Source organism: Podarcis melisellensis (assembly GCF_964234715.1).
Source record: "Podarcis melisellensis genome assembly, chromosome: 13".
Lineage (NCBI taxonomy): Eukaryota > Metazoa > Chordata > Lepidosauria > Squamata > Lacertidae > Podarcis > Podarcis melisellensis.
Genome location: NC_138545.1, coordinates 53,194,028 through 53,216,166, shown reverse-complemented (window position 1 = coordinate 53,216,166; position 22,139 = coordinate 53,194,028). Strand labels below are relative to the sequence as shown.

At 40.5% G+C, this 22,139-nt stretch overlaps 1 protein-coding gene across 1 annotated transcript in view; it reads right to left on the bottom strand.

Moving 5' to 3' along the window:
- MOCOS (molybdenum cofactor sulfurase) overlaps positions 1 to 22,139 on the bottom strand; it is an 89,303-nt gene that overhangs the window by 21,566 nt on the left and 45,598 nt on the right. The window contains exons 6-8 of the mRNA XM_081885835.1: positions 10,298 to 10,497; positions 8,086 to 8,202; positions 5,677 to 6,126 (exon numbers count right to left, since the gene is read on the bottom strand). Coding sequence (XP_081741961.1) covers positions 5,677 to 6,126; positions 8,086 to 8,202; positions 10,298 to 10,497 — 767 coding nt within the window. The remainder of the gene's footprint in view (positions 1 to 5,676; positions 6,127 to 8,085; positions 8,203 to 10,297; positions 10,498 to 22,139) is intronic.

The window sequence follows — 22,139 nt, the reverse complement described above, 5'->3', positions numbered from 1 at the left end:
AAACCGAGGTACCACTGTATTTTATTAAAAGTGTTTGCTGCCCTGAACTCTTTTGGGAGGAACAGCAGAATATAAATTCAATAAACAGGAAAACAAATTGGAGTGGGGGAGGGGCAGGAGAGAGACTTGATAGCGGAGCAGTTTCTGCCTGGAGATGAAGACAGGCCTAAAAAGCATTCAGTGCTATGTCATATATCAGTGTTTCCCAACCGGTGTTCCGCGGCACACGAGTGTGCCGTGAGACGTTGCCTCGTGTGCCGCGAGATGCCTGGAGGGAGGCGGGCGAGTCGGGCGGCGAGAGGCGGGGCGGCGGCGGCGAGGAGAGGCCGCGCCTCCTGCTGCTGCCTGGCGCTCCTCCTCGCAGCCGGCAGCGCTGCCTGGGCGCCTCCGCGCGACTCTGCCTCGCTGGGTTTGGTCTCCCAGCAGAGACGGGTCACACGCGCCCCTCCCTCCCTCCCTCAGCCTGCGCGGAGGGAGAGCCAGAGAGAGGCATCGCTCCTGCGCGGCGGGAGAGGGAGCAGCCGGAGCGATGCCCCAAACGAACGCATGGGACCGGAGGGGAAATCCTCTCCGAGGCGGATTGAGCGCAGCTGAGAGAAGCCTTTCGAGGAGCTGCCGTGTCCCCTGGAAACCCCCTTCCCAGCTCTGCCTCAGCCGCCGCCGCCTCAGTTGCCGCCGTCCCTCAGTCCCTCGCTCTGCTGCCTCCTCCCACCCCCAAAGCTTGGAGGTTCCCCAGCAAGGGGGAGGGAAAAAACTTTCACTTTTGTGCGTCCCTCCCGGCGTGACGCTGCGCGCTGACGTCACGGGGCGGGGCTTTAATGGTGGTGTGCCGCGAGATTTTTTTTCAGTAAACAGGTGTGCCGTTGCCCAAAAACGTTTGGGAAACACTGTCATATATATTCACTAAAAACAAAACAAAAAAACTGCCAGAAAAAGTTCTTGCCTTCGTCCTTCCTCCTTTTTAACAGCCACCCATTTCCCCTGTATGGTATCTGACAAACATACAGGGAGATTGCATTTTCCAGAAAAAATGATGCCAAGCTAATCAAGCAGATTTTAACAAGAAAGAAAAAGCTCACCACAGTGGCCGGGTGTTGAAACAGCCTGAGGAAGTTCCATTAGAATATCCTGTTTTATTATTTGGCAATGAGGTAGTGAAAAAGGTGGACGGATTTATTCAGGAAAACGTAAAGAGAACAATATTATAATTCATCTTAGACCTGGGAGCACTTAAAAATTAGAATAAAATCTAGTGCACAGTGATCTCAGTGAGTCTAAAGTATTTATTGCGTCTGAGATTAAATACTCTTTTATTTATGTAGTCTTGAGCAAATATGAATAGCCTGAAACCTGCTGTTACGATGAAGTTATTAATGTTTAAAATTTACCTTTTTATTCTGCAGCATTTGCAATGCAAAATCCATGCGCTTTAAACATTTATAAGTATGTGTGTGTGTTTTCATGGAATCGTTTTCTCCATTGCTGATGTCCAGTCCCATCGCTACTGTAGTCAAAACAGATTTACCCATGCACAAAAGGGAGGTATGGGGCAGGTACAGGCATGGCTACAGATGAGGAATTTGGAGCTGAAAGGGAGCTGGCACTGAGCCCTGCTGGGATGGGCACCACGAGGGGGTTACCCCACTGGGATTCCCTTCCTCACCATTCTTCCCATCCACCATAGGTCAACTTGACTGGTGTTTGGGACCACCTGTCAGAGAACGGGACTCTCTGACAGGCAGAGATGAGACAGATACAGCAGAAGGAGGGAGAGAATTCCTAAGAGAATTCGACCTTTGACACCCCCCTCCCATGTAAGCTTTATTGGAAACACAACTTTTACCACAGCAAATAAAGCTGGCTTTATTGAGTGATTGGTGCTTGTATATTAGATTAACCTGAATAATTCATGCAGATTGCAGAATTCAGCTTCATTTCTTTTAAAAAGAAAACTTTGCAAATTCTGCCAGAAGAACCAGTACCTGTATGCAAATATGCTTCATTTGCATAACTCTGCCCTCAGCAGTCGCTTTGCTCTGCCAATGGAATTCTGAACTGGAGTTCGAGTCTTCATTTTCCAAGATTGCACCTCTGAATTAAGGGCTGTGCTCATCACATGCAAAAGTAATGTGTCATTTATATTTGAGAAAAATATGTGACTGCCTTGGTAATGTTTCTTATTATGTTTTGCTTTAAACTCCCAGGCAACTAAAAAACTTATTACTGAACAGAATATATTTTTAATGCAGGTGAGCCTTCAATGGCTTTGACCTCAATTTTCATGCAGATGCAGGGCTGTGATCCACAGTTGGAAGTTTTCATAAAAGAAGCTATAATAATAATGACATCTATTAAAGCACTGCAAAATACATCGCAAAGGAAAGTCAGATTCTAGGTCAGTGTGTAGACCATCTACCTACTTCATCATGCCTTATTCAAAAAATGTGGGGGTGAGGGAGTGTCACAGGCAAGGTGATAATGCTATTAACTTTGAAAAAGAAAAGCAATTAAAATCTTCAAAGAGAGAATTTTCAAATAGCACCGCAACACTTAAATGCCGTATTTTTGTTGCAAATGTATTTTTAATGTTAACATTTCTTTGTAATGCAAATTAGCATCCTCTCAATTATAACATGTTAATCAAGTGTTTCCTCAATTGCTGTACGCCCATCACCGCCTGCAGCCCATGTCATGTCAGTGCATACAAGCATGCTAATTACTGAATTAATATTTATTGTAAGTTTTAGGATTAAGTTATTCATTTCCATGCACTCTACTAAGCAGTTTTGGGGGATTTTTGTAAAATCACCCAAACTAAAATGTAGTGATGGGTATGTGTTACGTGAAGCCGGTTCAGGGAGGCTGCTCCTGAAATTCCCAACATTAGACCTATTGCCACAGTCAGTGACCCTGGGATAACAATTCCTACAGTCCAGTCTCTGAACTATTATTGCTGCTACTGCTGCTGTTGCTGTTGAATTAGAAGTTGGAGGCAGCTTCAACCAACCCTGGCAAAACCAAGAGCTCTTGACAGCCCTCTTTCAGCCCTGGATGAGTTGGCTAACAAAAGAAGGGTTGTTATCTTTGGGATGCAGGGTGGTGGGGGGGGGGTTGGATGGCATTCAGTTTTCAAGGGGATACACTGTCAGCTATGAATGATCCTCCTAGATTGGTCCTCTGCTTGCCTGATTTATTTCTTTGTTTATTATGTACTTTAACCACTTTCTCTCATGCCAAGGCACAAGGAAAAGACTCTTTAAGCCACTCCCTCCAGTATGAACATAAATATAGGCTGTGTTTTCTTTCAGACTTCAATAAAACTGGGAAGATAAGCAGAAAATTGATAATCCCTGCTACTATTTACGCAGGGACTGTCAGGAATGAAAGAGATCTTTCTTTGATATCCTGCCATCCGTGACTAGTGCTGTTGATACTGGAGACAAGGGGCTTACTTAACTGACCGGTTGCGTTGCAAGTAACTCGGCTCTGCCTAACACAATGCTTCCCCCCCTAAAATAAATCCTGGCTACGCCCTTGGGAGGTCTTGTGTTTTGACATATTTGGGAGTGAGCAGAGGCAATGTTGCTAGCTTGTCCAACCCTGCTCAATTCAAAATATGGACCTGTTCAGCAACTGTCCCACCAGAAACAGTCATCAAGGATATGGGACTGTTAACACCACTGAACTCCTTGAGTAGACAAGAGCTGTTTCAAGAGAACAGAACATTATCATAATATTTATTTTGATACTAAACATTCCATATATTTAAGACAATGAGTAAAAAAAAGTTTAACTTTAGTTGCTGTGAAGTTGCCTCATGCTCTGAATGCCAGTCAGCAGAATTTGTGACCCACAATGCTATGCGCAGCCTCCAGCTGCACAGTCGTCTGTGAAGTGGTTGACAGCTTCCAAGTTTTTGTAGTTTTATGCAGGCAGCTAGAACTGGAAAATTACTGAGTCCTTCCTCCTCCCCCTGCTGCCAGAGAGCACAGTTCCACGGCCATTTTTATTGTCCCATTATAGTGCCTTGACTAAAAACACCATTTTCCCCTGAATGTCACTACAAGTATATGCCCTGGTCAAATCTGGATACGAGTTTCCAGCCAAAATTCTCATTTGGCGTGGGCAAAGGTGTGGGTCCTGATGCACCTTTCAGCTAACCTGGGACCTCCTTTCTCACTGACTACCAGAGCTCTGAGAAGTAAAGCATGCTGTATCAGAAGTACTGCAAACCCTACTTTAAAATTAACCTAAAGCCCACTACCACTTTTGTCAACAAGCCTTGGAGGTTGTCATCCCAAAAGCACGCCATTCTTTTTCAGGTCTTCCATTTCCAGACTTACAACTGCCCTTGCATTGAAGAGTTCTTTACCTCCCTGGGATTGCGTTTGCCCTCTATATGATCCCCATCTTTCTTCCCCCTCCTGCATTTCTGTCTCCCCATTACCAATCAACCCTCAGTTTCTCCAAATTCCTCCTTCCCATCATCAAGGTTGGTCGAACAGTTGGCATTCACCTTGCCCTACCTTCTCCACTATCTTCAACAGGGTTAAGGAAGAAATATTCCAATTCTCCCTCTTTAAATCTCTTGTCCTGATTTCTCTGAGGGTTCTTTCCTCTTTTCCCCCTTTCTCCTCAAAAGCAAAAAGGCCCATTCTAGAGCCAAATAATGCAGCACGCAACCCCTCCTTGATGGAGCAAAAAGTGAGTGAAGAGGTTTCAGTGGACCCTCTGAGCAGTTACTAAATGGAATAGGCAAAAGCATCACAGATGGGACTTCTGCTAGAGTATAGCCACTCTATCCTCAGTGATGCAATTCTCCTACAATAACACTAATAATAATATAATAATTATTTCCCTATGTGGAAAGACTTTTTTCATGTGTACCCCAACCTGACATTGTACAGGCCAGATGCAGGTTCACTACTTGAGTGAAACATAGGCCTTAGTCGATCACCCTTACCTGCTGTTTACACACTGTTGTAGCACAACACAATTGTTTTGGGGATGCATATGAGGATAAAACTGGTGTCCAATTATTCATGGAAAATACAGCTTAAGATGTACCGAAGCCTCCCTGGTGATTATACCAACCAATGGAGCAATCCTTTCAGGGGACCAAAATGACCCTTTTCTTCTTTTTATTTCCTTGGCCAGGCCAGGAAATATTTTATTTCCTGGGCCAGGCTCTATTCTGACTTTTAATTTTTTTAAAAAAAAATCTCTCCGATCTGAACAGAGAAGGCCAAAAACATTTTGATGCATTAGAAGAAAATCGTAATGATGTACTTCTCCTGCCACATGATGGATGGATATACACAGACACTAAATAACCAACAATTTAATACCAGTTAATGGTATTCCTAAAATTGGCACAGGAGGCTTATTGTCTCTGTCTACGTGAAGGAGAAGCGGCTCTGGCCCTGGAGGCCTTTGTGAGCTAAAAAATTGCATGTGTGTATGCACATGCGCGCACACACACACATATATATGAAACATCTATGCAGATATAGATCTAGAGATATACACACCCATCCCAATGTATGCATACACACAATATAGATATAGATATAGAGATATAGATATATAGATATATAGATATATAGATATATAGATGTAAAACATCAACAGACCTGAAAAAATGTGAATCTTTTAAATATCACTAAAAGCATTTACCTCAAATGCAGCACATGATTTGATTGGGTAGAGATAAATGTTGGTGACAGTGACTGGCCTTCTACCACTTGGCATGTCTTCTGCTGTGTTCCCAAAAATCTCAGTCATGTCTCTTTCTGAATGTCTCTTGGCTGGCTGTAGATTGACTGGCATGTTCACTGAAGTGGAAGAGGTACTAAGACCAGAGTCCCCAGTGCTCTTGTTCGGAGGCAGCTTATTTGCACTGTTGTTATCACAGGTGTGACCATTCTCCCTGGGAGACGCTACCAATTCTGAAATAGTCTCTCTTGGAATATTAACCATGTTGCAGCCAATGAGTCTGGTGGTTATAATGAACTTTAGAAAGACTTGTGCATCTTCAAATGTAGACATATAGCCAAATGAGATTCTCACAGACCCAGTGGGACGTCCATCAACTACATCTATGTCATCACCACAGACATGCCCAGCCTAGTGGGGGGGGGGAGGGAGATAGAAGGTATTATAAACATTTTGTATACGCTATCAAAATGTAACGTACTGCATTTTACAGCAATAAGATTTTGTAAAAACACAGAATGTCCCCCCTCCCACAAGACTTCGTTTTGGAGAGAGAAGTAATCTTGATTTTCATTCCTTGTGCCAAGTTTGGTTATTCACAACCCCAAACCTTTGGAATGACCTTACTTGAGAGCCCCACCTTGATTTGCCTTTACTGAGTTTTAGGTTTCTGTAAAACTGAACCCATTCCACCAGGCACTTGGAGAGGTTTACTTTTAAGTATGCTGCTGCAGCTCCCAATTTTAAAAGGAGTATTTATTTTAATTTTAGGATGTTGTTTTTCCCCTTCTTATGCTTTATATATTGCCTTTAGGCACATAGTAAAATATATATTCTATTTATACATTTTGCAAACAAGTCTCTATCGCTGCTCTCCCTTGGTTTTATAAACATCTGAAACTGCCACATATGAAGTCTGGATTCTGGGTATCATTCTGTCTACTCTGACTGTCAGCACATCTCCAAGATTTCCCATTGGAGATACAATGACTGAACATGGGACTTTATTCATGCAAAGCAAAAACACTTTGTGCCTCATCGCTGAGCTCTGGTCCTGTTTTCATTATTCATTCCATTAAAGTACAGCATGATAGTTACTGTGTCTTTTCACTAAGCTAATATGTACAACACACTAGGGCTGTTTGTTTGCATTTGACAAATAAACTAGGAAAATAAAATGGCACACATGGCAAAGGACATGTGGATTTACTAAATTTTGAATTCCCTTAAAACAGCAGCTGATGTGTGAAAGTTGTCCTTGCTTCACAAAAGGATACAGAGTAAGCCGCCTCCCACTCAGCAAGTTAAGGGTGATAAAGGCTTTGATTGCCCTGAGAAACATATGAGCTTGCCGTACAAACAGGCTGGGGGAGCCCTGGCGTGTGCATCCTCCCACCTGCAGGACTTCCACCTTCAGCATGTGGACAGCTGTGTGTGTGGTTCCATCCACCACTGGCATGTGACTGCCAGAAAGTTAGCCAGGAAGGAAAGTGGCTGAAAAGTGTTCCCCAGCCCTGTTGTACAATTTCATGGCCAGAGGACTTTCAAAAAAGAAAAGTATATGAGAGGAAGAAGGTAGGCTGAGAAGAAGATTACACTGAATACTGTAAGGAGCCCGAAAAAGGTAAACTACTGCCATATCTCTATGTACATGTTTACAGGTGCTCTGCAACAATCACAATAACAAAAAAGGATTTTTGTTGCAGAAATAATTTTTGCAGAATCTTGCCTACAGTTTATTTTGAGAGTGTGATGGGGATTTGCTCTTACGTATTTGAGATCAAACCTATCCATTCTGAAGGAAATCAGCCCTGAGTGCTCAACTGGAAGGACAGATCCTGAAGCTGAGGCTCCAATACTCTGGCCACCTCATGAGAAGAGAAGGCTCCCTGGAAAAGACCCTGATACTGGGAAAGATGGAGGGCACAAGGAGAAGGGGACGACGGAGGATGAGATGGTGGGACAGTGTTTTCGAAGCTACCAGCATGAGTTTGACCAAACTGCGGGAGCCAGTGGAAGACAGGAGTGCCTGGCATGGTCTGGTCCAGGGGGTCACAAAGAGGCGGACACGACTAAACAACAACAACAAAAATTGAGATCTAATAATACATCAGAGCAAGTATCGTACCTGTGTCCAGTTTAGTGCTGACTCATAATTCTTTAAAACGGCAACGCTGTGCGCATCTTGCTTGGGAGCAAACTCCACTGAAGTGACTGGAGCTCACTTCCAAAAAGGACTGCAATGCACGGAAACTAGCTGATGGCATTACCTTTTCGTTTGAGAATATTGGACAGTGTTGGAGCAAGTGAAAGACTGAAGACTTCACTTGGGAGCACCTAAATAGAACCATAATGTTAACACATACTGACCTGCAGGTTCTTTTTGATGTCATTATTGCTGATTCCCAAATGCTGCTGACAAGCTCCAGTATTACAGAAACAGCCTGTGCGAATGTGTATGTTGTAGAGCCCAGCCAACTTGTCTACCTTGTAGGTTCAGCAAAGAAAGAAAGATTCTCAACATAGATAAAGATATCAGTTTGCTATCAATTAAAGCTACAATTCAGAAATCACAAAATATTTTCCTCTATTACTTAATAATTTAGCTGCTTTAGATTTTATGCATGTTCGCTCTAATGCAACTTGAGATTTTCCCCCAATATCACCTTTGCATCCTAAAAGAGACTTTTCATTAAAATATATCATGATGTAATCCTCACTTTATAACTTAACAATGTACATATGCCATGGCAGCTACCAGACTGGAATGAAGACACATATTTGTCTCCTGTGCTTTTTTTCTAAAAAAAAATGTTTAGGGGTACTTTTTCGTACTCATGTTGAAATACTGCCCCTCAATGAGGCCAGACTTAGATTCACAAAATGTTTAGGGGTATGCGAACCCCTGCGGCCCCCAGAAAAAAAGCCCTGTTTGTCCCTACATTGCAGTTTCTCTCACAAACTCTTTTTGACTTGATATCTCAGTCTCCATTTCTGATTTGAAGCCAGAATACTCCGGTTTTCCTTTTTCCTCCTCTCCATGTCTCAGAGAACAATTAAAAGTGGTTTGTCTGTGTAGGTGCAAAAACAAAGTCCTGTTTATAGTGAAAATAAAATTCCTGCACCAAATGAAGGAAATGGTGAAACTGGCATATAAAGTCCTTCCTATAATTTTGAGGAAAAGGTCAGTTTAACGCAACGCTTCAGCAGCCAGCCATTTTTAAAGAAACATATGGAGTGCTTACTCTATTATTGTAAATGGAGCCTAATAGGATTTACTCTCAGGTATGTACCTGGTCATTCTCATGGTTTCCATTATTATTGCCCACTTCCTCCCCTGGCAAGGACTCAAGACAGCCTACAGCTAAAATGTTATTTCACTCCATTTGTCTGTTGAAGGTGTTGTACACAATCTCTTCCCTCACACAGTTTTTCTTTACAACAATCCTGTGAGGTAGGTTAGGCTGAGAGGTTGTAATGGACTTGACCAATGTTGATGTGTATATTACGTATATATGTGTGGCAGGAACAATTGCAGGAGAAGCTTCCTAATGTAGAATAGGATATCCCTAATTTCTTCAAAGAAATGTTGGAGGATATGCTAGTATTTTCAGGTTTTCTAGAATATAAGAGTTGCTAAATGCATCCATTAGGTTGTTCTCTGATCACATGTCTGAGCCAAGATAGCAGTTTTCCACCTAGTTAACTGTCTGCAGGAGACAAATCATTTCAACACCTAGTCGGATTTGATTAAATACACTGCAAATGCACTTTGCCAGGCTGTAATGACAAAACGCCATTCTGATATCAGATCCATTTTAGTAGTGCAGAACAACACAATCCAACCCTTTTGGCTTGGGAACTTGTGCTAAGATACTCGCTGCATAACAGTGAAGATGATACAGGCCAAAAGAATAACTGAACTGGAGGCATCAGCAGAATCTTTCCCCTCATCATCTGGTTTGTATTCTGTTCCTCCAGTCCATCAAGTTCTTCTGCCTGCCTGGAATCTTAACTGCTAAATCAATGGGGGGAAATCAATAGTGAATGATCACCCCCCCCCCGAGGTTTAGAGATGGCTGTTGGGAACATGGCCAAAAAAGCCATTAGCCTGGCTATGAATATTATCTTAACTGGACTCATCACATTTAATGTAACGAGTGGGTAGGCTCTTAAAAGCATTAGAATTGCTAATTCATATTCTTTGATCATTGTTGAACAATATATTCTTTATTTTAAAAAATGAGGAGGTTGGCCTTGACTCTTTCCAATATCACTCAAAAGACTCTGGTGACGTACCTCATAAAAAGGACAAAGGGGGAGGTTTTTATCATACTTTTGAAGATAACATTCCAGCCACACTGAACACTGTTCTTGGTGGCCATGTCCAAATTTGTTCAGACAACTTGTCCTCCACTTTGTCAAAATATTTCTTCCCTTGTTTGTTATTTTTAATATAAAACAACATGTGGGAGGTTCAGAAGGAATAAAAGAATTCAGCAAGAACAGGTATTTTGAGTGAAGGCGGTCAAATGATCACAAAAATGCATTAGAAGATAACAAGAGAATTATTAAAGCATACCTGTGAATAACCAACTATATCTCCATTTTCATCCAATACATTAAAATTAATGATTGGACCCTGGACCTCAGGGCTGCTGAAGTCTGTATCACTGTAAAGATGCACAGCAGGTGCCCCGTTAGGATATGTTAACGTAGAGAGGATTCTATAGGTGTAGTGAGCCAAGGCAAATGTATGTTGTTCTATGTTCTTCATTCCACCTGCAGGGAGGAGGGGGAGAGAGGAGAGAAAAATTCAACAACTTCCAGTTTCATTTTCAGCCATTTCTACAGGGACATTAAAAGGATCTTGTAAAATCAAGTCAATTGTAATTATTATTTAATGTAAGTTTTTAAAAGATGTGTTTATTAAGTTTACATAAACAATATTAAAAAAAATAAAAAGAAGGTTCTATACATTTTTGCAGACATCAGAGTAAAATAGATTCTTTGAAGGGACATTTTGGAAGTAAGACTCACATATCAATAAGAGAACCTGGCCACATAGAAATACATTTTGTTCCGGGATTTTTCTCATGAAAGCTACAGCAGCAGGCACTCACTCTTAGTGTTTCCTGGGCAAACCTAGCAGCTCCAGTGTCATCAGTTCACATGAGGAGGAGTCATCACAGATCTAATACCTGTGACAGAATTTTTGCACCATTTTTCATAACTACAGAAGCAATTATTTTCAATAGTCAGTTTTATATATTTAGGTTCATCTCATGAATTGTGGGAAATAATTAAAATAAAGAGATTATAATAGACAAGGCGTAATTCTTATAAACAACAAACAAAGCATGGAAGTCCCTAACAGAGGGTGGTGAACACAGCGCATGACATCATGGGCTGTCCTCGGAGTTTGCTAGATGACGGCTGCTTCAGGAGAGCAAGGGAAATTCTTAGGGACGACTCACGCCCTGGCCAGCACTTCTTTACTCTCCTACAGGCAGGAGATACAGGTTAAAGAACAGTTTTTATCAGTGGGCTGTTGGGCTGCTGATTGGAGAAAAATAGTGGTGTAATTGACTTCTGACAAGCACACAGAGCGTGAACAAGACTGAGTGTATGGGGGGAGGGGCTCATTTAATTTCACTGCACACAGGTTGTGTAGTGACAATAAAGGTTTACTATTTATTTATTTATTTATTTATTTTATGGTACATCACTCTACTGAAAGTTTTCTGGGCCCTAATGTTTTGGTTTCTTTCAACACCTGCCACACATCTAATTTATTCTTGACATGGGTAAACTAATATTAAAAAGGGTCAGATATGCATTGAAATCACACATCTACTCTAATTAATGGTAGGAACATTTCATTTTCACCCGGTTCTAATTGGGTGTGCAATTCCTTTTTGTTCTCTCCTCTCTTTCTCTGCCTTCTCAGCCAAAGCTTAATCCTCTCATTCAGGATGGCATGCTTAGACCACATGTGATATGTTTTCAGTATTTATCTTAATGAACAGATGGCTTTTGGAAATTCCCCATCTTATTTTGTTGAATAGCTAATTTCTACTCCTTCTTTCAGCTCAATGGTGTTAGCAACTTGTATTTTGAGAGTCAATTGTAAAGAACCTTATATGGAAAAGCCATTACTGGTAGTCCTTGCTCAACTAATAGTATTTACATATAGAATTTGTGGGGGAGATTACACAAAGTGGCAATGGGATCTAGCTGAAGTCAAACTGATCTATTAGATTTTAGATGTAGTAATCTGATCCAAAAAGACAAGCAAATCAATGACGAATCAAAGTACCTAGGGGTAATCACATCTCCACCCATTTAACAAAAAGATTGGCAATGGCCGTTCCAGAACCGAAGGAGAAAGAGGGCTTTCAAACCATGGAGCTCAGCAACGTCAAAGATGCACAAAGCAGACATCTTCTTTCAGCATTTATGCTGCTGAAGGAAGTCCACACTCAATGCTTATGCAGCTTTCTATTGGTCACTACTAAATTCTGTTCTCCAAATCAAAAGGAGACTCCATATTCCCTGCACTCTCCCATGAGTAAAATATAATTTAGTGTTGTAAAATAATTGCCCCCACAACTGTAAAGCCAGGAAGACGCTCTTGAAAGCTGTATGCCAAAAGCAGCTTTATTTTATTCCTGGTTTTTGTCAACTGTTTGTATAAAACTGTTTGTATAAAACTGATTTATCATCCCAGGGCATCACAAGAGGAAAACATTTTTCTGTAAATCTGATTTCAAAACATCTTTTTTTTTTGTAAATAAGCTTATGTATTGCTTTGAGATGTTTCCCAGGGATTCACAAACATAAATAAATAGAATATCAGTGACTTTAATTAGGGTTTTTTTTTGGGGGGGGGGGACCTTGTATCTTCCAGTTACTGTTGATAGCAAAAGCAATGAAAACTTCTAAATTTAACCTTTTTAATAAATGCTTAATAATGCATATAAAATATCACATAACCAATATTTGCCACTATTCCAAAAACTGTATTATTAATGTATCACTTCTAAAAGATATGAAAAAGTCAGCTCCTTGATGTTTACTCATACGCACACATCCCGCACTTACGACATTTGATTTAAAACTGCTGAGAACCACAGTGTGTCAGTACAGTCACCTGGCAAAAGAACTGATAACCTGAGATTCACAGTAAGATTCCCCTCCTTCAAAATCCAACTTGTTATTCAAAGAGCAGTGCTAGATGAAAAGCAAAAGGTTCAGGATTTAAGCTCAGTTATATTAAGCCTCTTATGCAATTCACTTCAAAGAGTCATTGGGATTTTGGCACAAAATGGTTGATTAGGTCAACTTGAAAAATGAAAGATGCTTTCTAAAAACTCCAAACTACCAATCCTAGCAGTAGAGGTGGGAGGATATAAAATTCATTCTTAGAATTTGTGACAGAAAGCAGCCTCAATTCTAGAGTTATCAAAGTAGATTACTTGCTTCTGGCTTCCTTTTACTTTCTCAGGTTCTAAAAAACATTTTTTGCCAGTTATTTTTATTGATTTTCCAAATTATTACAAATCAAACCAAATTAATACAATTTCCAAAACCAGTTTTCTGCTCTCATTACAGAATATGTCCAAGATATACCCCCACTGCGGCGTCAATTCTCATTTGGTCTCTAGTTGACATCACTTTGCAATTACCATAATATTTTGAACAGCTGCCCCTCTACAACCCTGCATACTGCAAATTACTCATATAAACCTTGATTCAGGTAGGTAGCCGTGTTGGTCTGACGTAGTGGAAATATATATAAAAATTAAAAAATTGTCCAGTAGCACCTTAGAGCCCAGCTAAGTTTGTTCTTGGTATAAGCTTTCATGTTTAAGCTTTTGTGCACATGAAAACTTATACCAAGAACAAACTTAGTTGGTCTCTAAGGTGCTATATATATATATATATATATATATATATATATATATATATATATATATGCAGGTTTTGGTGTCCTCGGGTGTCTTCCCGTGTAAAAGTTGGGGTGTCTAGGCGACGTTTCGACGAGGTCTCACTCGTCATCTTCAGGCTGGTGCTTTCGGCTTCTTGTTACTGGAACAGTAACAAGAAGCCGAAAGCACCAGCCTGAAGATGACGAGTGAGACCTCGTCGAAACGTCGCCTAGACACCCCAACTTTTACACGGGAAGACACCCGAGGACACCAAAACCTGCATTCCTGTACCCGTGAAAATCTACGAAAGCATATATATATATATATATATATATATATATATATATATATATATAAAATAAACCTTAGTATTTATAATCAATAACAGCATGTGTAGTTTTTTATTAAGTTCTTATTTCCCGATTCCAGTGTTGCATTCTTCTCACTTCGTTGTTCAGATCATAAATCTTTCCCTGGTTGGGTGTTTTGTTGCAGTTTCTGCTTCCTCTGTCATGCTCGTATTTCGAAGGTCGCATCCCATCGTGATGATAACACAGTCACACAGAGCAGATTCAAACTGCAGCCTAAACAATTTACAGAGCGAACTTTCCAAACCCATCTCAGCCACAGGATTCCACCTTGCGATTCTTTCTTTTCCAGTGCAAACACACCCATTGTAACATAAGTCTTTAATTCAGCCTCTACGTGGCTTACACAACAAGTCCAGCTGTGGGTTATTCTTTACTGTGCTCTTTTTCCCACAACATCCCATCAAAAGACGGTAATAAATATCACCTACTTACTCCTTAGTCAAAGGGGGGCAGATGTAGTAAAACCATATTAAATTCATTGTAAAGCATAAATCAAAGGTCTCCCTTTCTTCCTTCAAGAAACAAACAACTTCACATGCCTCTTGTCTCATTATGAAGGACAGGGCAGAAAGAGAAAGAAAAGAAATAAAAAAGAAAACATAAAGCAATCTGCCCTCTCCTTTTCCATTTGTGGCTGTTGAAACGATTTTTCAAAGCATCAAAATACCTTGAAAAGTCCTGATTTTTTCAGCAGCTGATTTAATCACTGCTTATTTGCATATCTTGTGTAGAGAGCACCTCATAGTTTAGCCAATTAGTTGATGAAAGGAGGACAGTAATGGAGGCTCGTCCTTTGGCAGGGGCTTACTCCCAGTGTCACACCCGTTCTGTCTTCCAAAGTGGCAGACGAGTCAAGCAGCTCTGCAGGTGCCCTGGCCTTTCTGGTACCCGTGGGAAATTTCAGGTGGAGCCATGCCTCATTCCCTCCATCCTTGCTGCTTGAACTTCTTCACAGCCCCTGGAGGGACTGTGAGGAACATCAACCATGAAATGTGGGTGTGGCCAGAAAACCGAGGTTCTAAGAATCTTAGACACTGCCGTGCCCAAAGATGAACTCAAGGACTGTTCAACAGTGCTAATATAAGAGCACTGGCACCTGATCAGAAGGATCTCCCATATATTATGCATCACAATCAAAGACAGGCGCTTTTTGCACCCGGGTGTATATTGTGAGGCTTGGAACCATTCTTAATTACAAATCATTACTGTTTACTACTGCACAGGAGGAATTCATCATGTGAAAGGCTGGGCTGGATGTATCCCAAGCCGGAATTAAGATCGCCGGAAGAAATATCAACAACCTCAGATATGCAGATGACACAACCTTAATGGCAGAACGTGAGGAGGAATTAAAGAACCTTTTAATGAGGGTGAAAGAGGAGAGCACAAAATATGGTCTGAAGCTCAACATCAAAAAAACGAAGATCATGGCCACTGGGCCCATCACCTCCTGGCAAATAGAAGGGGGAGAAATGGAGGCAGTGAGAGATTTTACTTTCTTGGGCTCCATGATCACTGCAGATGGTGACAGCAATCACGAAATTAAGAGACGCCTGCTTCTTGGGAGGAAAGCAATAACAAACCTAGACAGCATCTTAAAAAGTAGAGACATCACCTTGCCAACAAAGGTCCGTATAGTAAAAGCTATGGTTTTCCCAGTAGTGATGTATGGAAGTGAGAGCTGGACCATATAGAAGGCTGATCGCTGAAGAATTGATGCTTTTGAATTATGGTGCTGGAGGAGACTCTTGAGAGTCCCATGGACTGCAAGAAGAACAAACCGATCCATTCTTAAGGAAATCAGCCCTGAGTGCTCACTGGAAGGACAGATCGTGAAGCTGAGGCTCCAGTACTTTGGCCACCTCATGAGAAGAGAAGACTCCCTGGAAAAGACCCTGGTGTTGGGAAAGATGGAGGGCGCAAGGAGAAGGGGACGACAGAGGATGAGATGGTGGGACAGTGTTCTCGAAGTGACTAACATGAATTTGACCAAACTGCGGGAGGCAGTGGAAGACAGGAGGGCCTGGCGTGCTCTGGTCCAGGGGGTCACAAAGAGTCGGACACGACTAAACGACTAAACAACAACAAGTGCACAGGAGGCAGAAAATAATTGTATTGCTGTGCTCACTTCTCACTACTCTTCATATGCAACCTCCCCCCCCCCAACAAAAAAGGCATTTAGCTATGAAACACACAGAACAGCAGGACAATCTTCCTGCACAAAGCAGATAGAAACAGAATGCAGAGGAGAAATTACTAATGGAGAAATGAAACTTCCCAGCCATAGCCCAACCCTTGTGTGTGATCTCCTATAGATGGAACTATAACAACATCGTAGAGTGAAAGCAGTGTCTAGCAAGATGGTGACTTTGTGTGCCTTCAGACCACACCCTGTACTGCAATTTTACCAGCTCTTTTTGTAAACTAATTTATGGTTTGATTGTTTTAGTGCCCGACAGAATTTGATAATGTGACTTATATTGCACAACCCTGAGATCTAATGGTGATGAGGAGGTTATCCTCTGCTTAAGACTGCAGTCTCTGTAGCTGCTTTCTGTAAGTAAGTAAGTAAGTAAGTAAGTAAGCAAGTAAATGGGGAAATTTAATGTGACTGAACTTTGTGTGTCATCTGGACAATAAGGTTTGTAAGCCTTAGTGGTTTCACACATGATAGTAAAAAATACTCCTATGCTGACTGAGTGGGCCTGGCAGTATTACTGATATTACAGGAGAAAATGGGAGAAGAACCATTTTTAAAATGCATGTACTTTTAAAATGTATTTATTTTACACTACAGTTGTGAGGCGTGCAAAAGCTAGGGGCGTGCATCAGCTCTATGTGTAGAGAAACTTTAGCAAAATGTAAAAGATTCTGTTTCAGAGCACACCAGTTTCCACAGGGCACAGGTGAGGTCTGGACCTCAAATGTTTACCATTCTGAATGGAGCTCTTGCCCCAGAATATGCCTGTGCACTACAGAATAACGTAGTGTTCCCTGAGCTGTCTTTCAGGGTAATTTGTCCACCATTACTGATCTTCCCATGAGGCAGAGCAGACCATTGACTACATTCAACAAATGGGCCTTGTGGCAAAAATGTGCACTCCATCACTTGAGAAATCAAAAGTTAGGTTTAGGTAGAAAACCTGTGAGCACCTAGAAATAGCTCTTGCACCACTCTCACTGTTCCTGTAGCAGGACACCCCCCCCCCCCGCTGCCTGCTCTTCATTCCATCTGTCATTCTTCTTTAACATTTCTAATCTTTGAAATGAAGATGCTTCTAATACCCTGAAAGAAGCTTTGCATACAAAATGAACTGAACCACTTAAGCTCCTGAGAATTGCTTCCATTTAAAGAAACTACCAATAGCATGAAATAAAATTCCTGCCTTCCTTTTTCACAACTTCAGTATTTATTTCAATGTTGTAAAATAAGCATGTATAGTTTTTCAAGACCGCTGGAACATTTAGCATTTATATGCCCACAACCCCTCACAGACCAAAGTTGCACATGCAGCCACATGCAGCGTTGATTGCTTTCATATTAATTCACAAGGTTTTTTCAACCAGCCTCCTCTCTGAAAAATATTTGATATCTATTTGTTTGAGGGAAAGGAACTGCTATACCACCTTCATATATTATGCTCCAAAGCAGCGCATCCACGGTAGAAACACACTGATTTTATACCAGTTTAGTGAAGTGATTCCCTGCTGGGAAGATCAGGACATGACCTTCACCTGTGTTTCGGAAAGGGTAGCAGCTTTGCTTTTTTTAATATAGAATTTAAAAACATTCCTCTATTTTTTACAGCCTGAAATGTGGTTTGACCCCTAATCTCCATTTCTAGTCAGCTGAACTCGATAATGTATTTTATTTATGAATTAACCATTATTTCATCTTCCTACTCTCACAGAACAGCCAATGCATCACAATAAAAGCAAAACAATAAAATAAACAATCAACTTGCAACAACTTGCAAATCAGAGGTTTTCCGAAACAACAAGGTCTTCAGTTGCCAGCAAAGATGGAAAGCAAACAACAAAAGACACTCATCTGTGGGTATCTGTTTGGTTTTTATTGAAGTGTCTTCTCTTAATTTGGAACAATAACTATTTTCCCACCACCTCTTAATTTTTAAAGCAATGGTGTCTCAGCTGTTGATGGTCACAAACTTTGGTCTGGTTTCACATAATCTTTCAGAAACTTTCTAATTCCCAGCTCATATTATTACTATTCTAAGTTTCAATAAATGTACTGTCTCCACAAAAATAAGAAAAGAAAAAAAAAGAAAGCAAACAACTCTCCAACCCCAAGGTGCTTTCTAATACATCCATGCCTCCCGCGCTGCAGACGGTCAGAAGACATGCAGAAGGGCTCTGTTGTGGACACACAATTTTAAAATGATCCTTTGGGTATCCTGGTTCCAAGCTACTTGGGGCTTTAGAGGCAACACTAACACTGAACTGAGACTGGAAATGAATTGGTAGGCAGGGAAGATAATACAGAGTAATTCGCTGTGCAAGACACTGGCTTGAACTTTAAAAAATAAAGAAAGAAATTTAGATGCATGAATGTGAATATTCTGCTGATACTTCACTGTATAAATCTTTTAATACATTTGTTGCCCATATTGGTTGCTTTTTGACTTAACATTTTGTTTCCAGTGCAATGTTCCTCCCCCCCCCCCATGTTTTCTTCAAGCTTAAATAATATTTTCAACTTTTTGCCAGTTTTATTTTAATTGTCCTTCCATTGCAGTCATTTCCTGAAAGAGGATTTTATTCCTGCTATTTATCATTCCAGTGTTTGATGTTTGAATCATATAAATACATTTGGCTCAAATGTAGAAAAGAACTTGGCATGAATGGAGATTCCTGCTGGAAAAGCATGTTGCTATTTTATTTTATTTTATTTCAAATAATAAAAATTCTACCTATTGGGAATAAACTGCTACACTATTTTGATTGTTATTCACATTTTGATAATCACATTATAAACCTCCACTTAGAAATGAAACTGTAATGTGTTCTTTCCCGCTTCCCAAGAGCCCACTTACTTTTCCCTTGCCTGCCTCCCAAAAACAGAATATCAAATTTATTTATTTTTTTAATATAATTTTTATTAAGTTTATAGTATACAAAATCCAACTTCCAAACACTTATTTCCATAAATCTAGTGGACTCCCCCCATCTTCCGAACACTGCATTCTCTGTAAGTTTAAAACCTCAGCAAATTGTTAACTTATTTTAAACCTAATAATATATCTTCCATTTTATCGTGATATCTGGTCTCTAAACATTTCAGTCCAAATCCATTGTTTTAGTTTCAACACAATAAAATTATTTCATTACACCACTTCTGTCTTGTTGTTCCTTATTTTCCAATTCAAAAAATTAACCGATGCTGAAGCTGTAATTTCCTAAAAAGGAGCATTTTTTAACATTCATACAACTTATAATGCCTTTTCAAATAGTCCTTAAATTTTTCCCAAACTTCCTCCGTTTCTTCTTCTCCCGAGTCTCGGATTCTGCCAGTCATTTCAGCCAGTTCCATATAGTCCATCAGCTGCGTCTGCCATTCTTCCAATGTGGGTAAATTTTGTGTCTTCCAATGCTTTGCCATCAGGATCCTTGCTGCTGTAGTAGCGTACATAAAGAAAATTCTATCTTTCTTGGCCACCCTCTGGTCTACCATGCCCAGGAGGAAGGCCTCCGGTTTCTTGGGTAAGGTAAATCTAAGTACCTTTTTTAGTTCATTATGTATCATCTCCCAGAAGGCCTTCACCTTTGGGCAGGTCCACCAGATGTGTAAGAATGTCCCTTCCTCCTCTTTACATTTCCAACATTTGTTGTCAGACAGGTGATATATCTTTGCAAGCTTGACTGGGGTCATGTACCACCGGTATGTCATTTTCATAATATTTTCCTTCAGGGCACTACATGCCGTAAATTTCATTCCGGTGTTCCATAACCTTTCCCAGTCTTCGAACATAATGTTGTGCCCCAAATCCTGCGCCCACTTTATCATGGAGGATTTAACAATCTCATCCTGTGTATTCCATTTAAGCAACAAGTTGTACATTCTCGAAATTAACTTAGATTTTGGCTCAAGCAGCTCTGTCTCTAATTTCGACTTTTCCTCCTGGAAACCCACTTTTTTGTCCGCTTTAAAAACTTCCTGAATTTGAGCATAATGTAACCAATCTCGCACCTTGTTTTTTAACTTTTCCATACTCTGCAACCTCCAATTATCTCCAATTTTTTCAATTATTTCCCAATATTTAGGCCAGTGGGCCTCCATATTGAGTCTTTTCCGTGCTTTGGCCTCCATCGGTGAGAGCCACCTCGGAGTTTTACTCTCCAATAAGTCTTTATATTTTGACCAGACCATGAAAATTGCCCTTCTGACAATATGGTTTTTGAATGATCTATGAACTTTGACCTTGTCATACCACAAATATGCATGCCACCCAAAAGCATTATCAAATCCTTCCAGGTCGAGGACATCGGTGTTCTCCAATAAAATCCAATCTTTCAACCAGCAGAGGGCTGCAGATTCATAATATAACCTCAAGTCCGGCAGGGCAAACCCCCCTCTTTCTTTCGCATCCGTTAGTATTTTAAACTTAATTCGGGGCTTTTTGCCCTGCCAGACAAATATTTAGAAATATCCCTCTGCCATTTTCCAAAACATTCCACCTTGTCCACGATCTGTAGGGCCTGAAACAGAAATAGCATTTTCGGCAATACATTCATCTTTATAGCAGCTATTCTACCCAACAAGGAAAGTTTCAGTCTTGACCATGTTTCCAAGTCTCTTTTGATCTCTGACCAACATTTCTCATAATTGTCCTTAAACAAATTCAAATTTTTGGAGGTCAAGTGCACCCCTAAATACTTTACTTTTTTAACCACATTTAATTCCGTTTCTTTTCTGAACTCCTCTATTTCAATAGTTGTCAAATTTTTTGCTAGAACTTTAGTTTTTTGTTTATTCAGCTTAAATCCCGCCACCCGACCAAAGTCAGAAATTAATTCTAACGCTCTTTTAGTGCTAGAGGCTGGCTCCTGTAGTGTTAATACCAAGTCATCTGCAAATGCTTTCAGTTTATATTGTTTCTCTCCGACCACAATTCCCTGTGCCAACCGGTCATTTCTAATCTTGTTCAATAGCACCTCCAGGACTGAGATAAACAACAGAGGAGACAGAGGGCACCCCTGTCGTGTCCCTTTTTCAATTTTGAACTCCTCTGTCACCACGTTGTTCACTATCAATTTAGCTTTTTGTTCTGAATAAATTGCTTCTATTCCATTTTCAAACCCCCGCCCTACTCCCATCCTTTCCAAATTTTTCTTCATAAACATCCAAGAAATGTTGTCAAAGGCTTTCTCCGCATCAATAAAGATCAACACCGCTCTTGTATTTGAATTTGTCTGTAAAAATTCCAAAATGTCAATGATGTTTCTTGTGTTGTCAAATAAATGCCTACCAGGGAGAAAGCCTGCTTGGTCCTTATGAATCACTTCATTTAATACTTTCTTAAACCTACTTGCCAAAATGTCTGCAAAGATTTTGTAATCCACATTTAGGAGTGAGATAGGACGGTAGTTTTTAAGTTGAGTTTTTTCAGTTTCTAATTTTGGTATCAACGTGATGAAAGCTTCTTTCCACGTTTCCGGTGCCTTCCTCCCCTCCATAATCTGGTTGCAAACTTCCAACAGTGGTTGTATCAAAGAGTCCTTCAATACCTTATAGTATTTGGAAGTGAGTCCATCTGGTCCTGGAGACTTGCCTAGTTGAAGATTCTGAATGGCGCATTCAATTTCTTGGAGCGTAATGTTACAATTCAGGGTTGCTCTCATTTCCTGAGGTATTCTTTGTAATCCATTAGTTATGAGAAATTGATCCACCTCCGAATCTTTTTGTGGCCTTTGTGAATAAAGTTCTCTGAAATATCTCTGGAAGCACTTTCTAATTTCCTCAGGTTTCTGAACCATTCTCCCTTCAATCTCTAGATTTGTAACTGTATTAAGCTTTTGTCTCTTTTTCAACTGCCAAGCCAGCAGCTTCCCACACTTATTAGCTGATTCAAAGGATCTTTGTTTCATTTGTTTAATTTTCCAT